A 6249-nucleotide genomic window follows, 5' to 3' on the forward strand; every position below is an offset into this window, starting at 1 on the left:
CTGGTGCTGGGCATGTCCATGTACTACCGGACTATCCTCCTCGATTCCAACTGGTGGCCTCTGACCGAGTTCGGAATTAACTTGGCCTTGTTCTTTCTGTACATGTCGGCTGCCATAGTGTACGTAAATGATACCAACAGAGGTGGGCTCTGCTATTACCAGCTGTTTAAGACGCCGATAAATGCGTCTTTTTGCCGTGTTGAGGGAGGTCAGACAGCAGCAATCATCTTCTTGTTTGTCACGGTGATCATCTATCTAATTAGCGCGGTGGTTTCTCTGAAGTTATGGAGGCATGAAGCAGCTAGGAGGCACAGAGAATTAATGGAGCAGGAGGTGAGTCTTAGTTACCGTTTTGTATCTACGGGGTGTGGTGTGATGGGGGCAGTTGTAAGATCTTTCTATGCCGTAGGTAGAGCAGTTGTAAGATCTTGCTGTGCCATAGACCAGGTGTTTTTTTTGCAGAGGTCCACAGAGGGTGAGCTTCCACCAGTCTTAACAATATTTAAACTCATCAAATGAAAGGCATTTTTAAGATATCTGATCCAAATTCTCAGACTCTTTTACTACTCTTATTTTAATTCACTTTGGTAAGGAGCTGGCTCTGTTCTCTTTGTAATACTCAGCTCTCTTCCTGCCTCAGCTGATGAACTGCTTCCTGGTGTATTTCCCAAACAAAGGAAGAAATGAGCAATGTGCTTGTTCAGCTGACCAGCAGGGTCAGGCTTAAAGCCACCTAACATGTATTTGCAAATTGCGCTTTCAGCACAGTAAGTGCTAGTGCGAATGACCATAAGCACATGAAATACTTTTACTTTGCAAGCAAAACTCCGTGGTGCTTCTTCACGTCTTTTCAGCTGTCCTTACAATAGCTATCAGAAAATAATAGTATTGATAGAGTTGACTGGGTTTTGGTATCTCAGATTTCAATCACCTTCATCTTTTTCACATCAAGTATATTCTGCATTGCTGCTGGCCTTGCCCTTACTTGGAAGCATTCGATACTCGCCTAGTTAATGATAAACTGTAACAGTAGAGACATAGCACTCTCAACTAGAGAATTCAAAGTCATTGGTGTTAAACCTCCTTCACATGAAAACACCACCAGAAAAACCCATTTAAAAATCAATAAAGCTTAATATAGCATAAAAATAAATGTATGTGAATCGCATTTACATGACTCCAGTAGGAGAGAGCAAGTTTAAAGTCACATTTCCTCTGCTCTGTGACTGCAGTGTTTTCATTTAGAACTTGGTTTCCATTCCATCATCTTGTGACTTCCCTTTGGAAAAGTACATTGCATTTCTGATCAAAGCTCTTTAACCAATTTTGGTACCTCCTGAGAGAACGAGGTGACTGCTGGAGTTACACAGAAGGCATTCAGCCACTTTGCCCTTTTACTGTCCATGTTCTTTTAATCCAGTTACTTACTATATCTAAAGGAAATACTTTTATAATACAGGTCAGGCTTTGGAGAGTGCTGTGCAAAACAGCTGCTGTTTGATCTACCGCTTTGTGCACTGTTGTTTTCTAAGCAAAGAGTTAGGCTGTAGAGTGTCAGTGAGTTAATACAGGCTGGAATGTGAAATAATAAAGGAGGCTGGAAGTGGACTGAGTGATTCCTGCAAGCCGTTCTTACAGCTATGCTCTGGGAGCTCTTGTCATTGTTCTGAGTTTTGGGTGGTTGTTTTTGTGCCACAGTTCTTAAGCAGTCTTTAAATCGATTGCTCTGGAAATACTCCTTATACTAAATTTCTTCATACCTAATTATAAATGTAATTTTCTGAACAGCATGATTTTAAAAAAGTTTAGATATTAAAAGTCTGTGGGTTTGCATACTATTTTTGCTGCAAATAAAACTTAAGAATTCTTTCCATGTTTTTTGTCAGATGAAAACACAGTCCGCTTTTGCAGAAAAGAAGGTAGGAATAAGGAATTTATTTTTCTGTTTTCTAGTATGCTCAAATGGTTATTCTTTTTCTTGTGACTATTTTGATCTATTTATTTATTTACTTATTAGTAGGTTTAATTCTTTAATGTAGTCCAGATGACATTCTCCTACCTAGAAGTTTCAGAAGAACCTTGTAAGGAAGATAGTACTAGTTAGCCTAGGTTATATAATGTACTGTATATAGCAAATCTGATGACTGCTTCTGTATGTGCTCTTACCCTTTTTTATGAAGTTATGAGTTCTGTAGGATGTATCAGAGTTTGGCTTGACATGGCTAAAACAGCAGGTCATCCAATGTGTTGTGGGTTTTAGAGACTCCCTCTCTTCCTGGTGGTCTGCTTGAGGAGAGCCAGTGGAAGCATAGTGGTAGGTGCTCTGTGGGTTGAGCTTGGTCCTGTGACTAAGGCTGTTCCAAAGACCTCCTTGCTGGTTTTGAATCATCAGCAATGTTAATGCTTCTGCCACACAAAGTTGCATACACTGCAAAGGTCATACAGGATCTTAACAGCAGGTGTTGGTGACTCCCAGAAGATTTATGGCGTGTCTGTTTCAGCTTTAAATGTCTCCTGTTAGATACTGTGAATTTCCTGTCACCGTTTTCTCTGTTGCTTCAGTACCAGATTATGTTTTTTTTATGTGTTCCAGCAGGACTTCACCTGCTTTTATTTCTTGATAAAGGGATAAATTGTGCAATAGGAAACAAGGGGAAAAGGGTACCCCAGAGAACTGAGTGATTCCTGTTCATTCACAAATTGGATAGCCAAGGAAACTTCCTCAAATTATTCTTTTAAGACATACAAGACAAATCGTTTCAAGCCCCTTTCTTTTCTGTCAGTGGTACCACTGTTTGGACAAACTCAAGATGGAGACTAAGTGAGAAACATTACTGTAGCTCTTTAGTAATTTTCTAATTACAGTAAGGATTATAAGAAATACCTACAATTTCCTGCTCAATAGTTGTATGTGTATCTTCAGATAAGTTGGGTATTTTGTGGTTTATGTATATTACATTTTAAGTAAAACCAACTTAAGAACTGGTTTTGGTTTGGTTTTTTGCTTGTGATTTTTTTTTTAACAGTATGAGAGTGATGACAGACCAAAAGAAGAGGTCACTTACGGGCAGCTTAAATCGGTGGAAAGAAAACCGGAACTACTTAATGGTCATATACCCGCAGGCCACATTCCTAAACCTATAGTGATGCCAGACTACTTAGCGTAAGTGACTCGACTTTGATGAACAGACTTAATGGAGAATACTTCAATGATGCTTTTTACTCACCGTTTCTCATGTATACATTTATGGTTTCTCAGCCATGCCTGCACTATGTGAGCTCATAATTGTTTGTTAAGTTATGTTCAAAATAGACATTGTGGGGGCTGGTATCACTGGTACAAAACCAGTAATGTAAATAGAGAAACTTAAAATAAAAAAAACCAAACACTTCAGATGTTAAAGCAGGAAGTGTATATATACGGCAAGTGTAGTAACTGCCAAAGGAACAGATGACCACCACACAGACAATTTAGGAAAAAATAGAATACAATACAAGGGGAAATTACTTGTCTGAAATTTGACTTCTCTTGTATTTCCTAAGTGCTAAATCTGTTAACATGCTCCCTTTTTAAAAGGTAGGTCTTTCCATAGTGAAATATGAGAGCATAAATTAATTTTTATACTATCTGCCATAGACCAGGGTACAAACTGAAACACAGGAGGTTCCACCTGAATTTTGGGAAAATCTTTTTCACTGTGTTAGCACAGGTTGCCCAGACAGATTATGGAGTCTCCCTGGACACAGTCCTGGGCAACCTGGTCTAGGTGGCCCTGCCTGAGCAGGGCGTCTGAACCGTATAACCTCCATTCATCTGGTTTGACCTCAACCATTCTGTCATTCTGTGATTCTAATGCTTTACATAGATGCAGATTTTAGCAGGTTATGAGATTAGCAAGCAGTACAGAAATACACTGTCAAGGTGAACGGTCCATGTGTTTGCTGAAGTCCTAGCTCTAAAACTAATCCTTGAAAACTTTTTCTTATTTTTTCTTTTTTTTTTTTTTTTTTTTTTAAGGAAATACCCAGCCATTCAAACAAATGAAATGCGAGACAGGTACAAAGCAGTATTCAATGATCAGTTTGCTGAGTATAAAGAACTGTCAGTAGAAGTTCATGCTGTATTAAAAAAATTCGATGAGCTGGATGCATTGCTGAGACAGCTTCCTCACCATCCTGAAAGCATACATGTAAGTACTTGTGAAATGGGCTCAGGGAAATCAGGTGTTAGGCAATTTCTGACTGTCTTTAGGACACAATGTCTTGTCATACAGGCAGTGACTTGGAGGGAGAGAAAGTTTCTCCAAATATTTTATTTCTTGTTTGATTATCAGTCAAGTATACCAAGTTGGAATTAAGTTGCATACATGTTTTTCTGGTATTCATGTTTGTTTGGTTTGGTTTTTATGTGTTAGTAACTTTCACATTTAAGTGAGTTACAGTTAATGTATTTTCACTATTTCTCAAATGCGAAATTTACAACTAAAATGTTACAACTAGGATGGATTGATCAGATCATACTTTTACTTCTGACAAGTATTTTGTAGAATTTACATGAAGGTATGGAGCAAACTCAAAATGTTTAAAAGTAAAAGTGTGTGGTCTCTCTCATTAGGAACAGGAAAGGATATCAAAAGTTCTGCAAGAATACAAGAAGAAGAAAAATGTGAGTGTTTTCAGCTTTACATTGCTAGTAAATCTAATGAACAGCAAAGAGAATGTAACTAGCCAACATGTCTGACACTTGGTACAACTCACGTAGCCGTTATAGGGCTTTATATATTTTATCTCTGGCAAAATTAGGACACAACCCTCTCCACTCATGCTAAGAGCCTGTTTTGCGAATAATTATTCCATTAGTCAGATGTGGGGAGAAAAAAAACCCCAAACCAACAGTTAAGTATCTTCATCTCCTGAAAAGTATGTCTCATCTCTTAGCATTCTGCATTAAGAAGATTGGTTATTTTGAGGGATCCAGCACATTTCTATTCACTGGCTGACACAGCCAGCAGATAAGCTAACAACAGAAAACACAGTCTTAGCCTTGAAAAGTGGCTTGGAACTTAGACTCTCAAAAAGTAATTTTCAGTGTTATCCAAGAGGTTTCACTTTGTCATTTTTAAATGCAGGCAGTACAGATGTACCTCTGTTCAATTAAAAACATAATGCATTACAAATACCCTACAGCCCTTCCCTCCACCATCACCCCACCCCCCGAAATTTGACTTTTGAGTCTAAGTTTGTTAAACTTCATTGCTTTTTTTTTTGGGAGGGAGGGATTTATTAGACATACCATGACATACCTGTAAAATCTAAATTATGTAGCGGAGTGTAAGTTACATTTTCATATTTCTGTTTAAAAACAGCTCTGTGTACTAAGTAACTATGGCATATAAAAGCAGAACCTCTTTTTCCAGCCTTTCAAAAAGGAAAGGGAAGCAGGAAATAAGAAATAGTGGCCACGGAATACGTGTGATTTTGGAGAGTATTTATATACTGTCCTTAATCAGGAACATAATTGATAATACACTATTCTTGGAACAGTCTGAAAGTGTAATGTATTAATGTAAATGTTTTGTATTTTTGGCAGGATCCTGCATTTCTGGAGAAAAAGGAGCGTTGTGAATACCTAAAGAATAAGCTTTCTCACATTAAACAACGAATTCAGGACTATGATAAAGTTATGAATTGGAATGTAAAAACTTAGCTATGCCTTCACTTGTGGATGTTATTTTCTACGTTTTAAATCAATATGTGTATTTTAAACTATTTATTTGCTTTCAGAACAGTTATGGGGATTACTTAATCACTGTGTCACTTAACCTGAATGTTGTACATTACTGGTAGGTTTTGTATGCAGATCCAATTTTAAATCAATGTCGTGAAGTTATCTGATAAGTTTAGAAAACCTGTGCTAACATTCTGTTCTTACTAGACAGTACAAAGCCTGGCCTCTTAAATATGAATACTTTGTTTGGAAATACTGTATTTGCAAACTTGCAGAGCCCACTGGAGAAGGCAGTTCTAAATCCCATGTCAAAAGTGCATAGAGATGCTGTTAACAATTTCAGATTCTATTTATAGGTGACATCTTAATGATAGCAAAAAGCATTGAGCTGTTCTTTCTTAGAATCACGTAATAGAATTGTACAATAGTTAGGATTGGCAAGGACCTTAAGATCATCTAGTTCCAACCCCCCTGCCATGGGCAGGGACACCTCACACTAAACCGTGTCACCCAAGGCTCTC

General features: G+C 37.9%; 1 protein-coding gene across 1 annotated transcript in view; it reads left to right on the top strand.

Moving 5' to 3' along the window:
• MARVELD2 (MARVEL domain containing 2) overlaps positions 1-5707 on the top strand; it is a gene marked incomplete at its 5' end in the record, with an annotated part of 6120 nt that extends 413 nt beyond the window's left edge. Inside the window, 6 exons of the mRNA XM_010017751.1 lie at positions 2-333; positions 1887-1919; positions 3027-3163; positions 4019-4190; positions 4616-4666; positions 5591-5707. Coding sequence (XP_010016053.1) covers positions 2-333; positions 1887-1919; positions 3027-3163; positions 4019-4190; positions 4616-4666; positions 5591-5707 — 842 coding nt within the window. The remainder of the gene's footprint in view (position 1; positions 334-1886; positions 1920-3026; positions 3164-4018; positions 4191-4615; positions 4667-5590) is intronic.
• Positions 5708-6249: the final 542 nt, after the last annotated feature.

The sequence above is a fragment of the Nestor notabilis genome, unplaced genomic scaffold (assembly GCF_000696875.1).
Source record: "Nestor notabilis isolate BGI_N333 unplaced genomic scaffold, ASM69687v1 scaffold13747, whole genome shotgun sequence".
Classification (NCBI taxonomy): Eukaryota; Metazoa; Chordata; class Aves; order Psittaciformes; family Psittacidae; genus Nestor; species Nestor notabilis.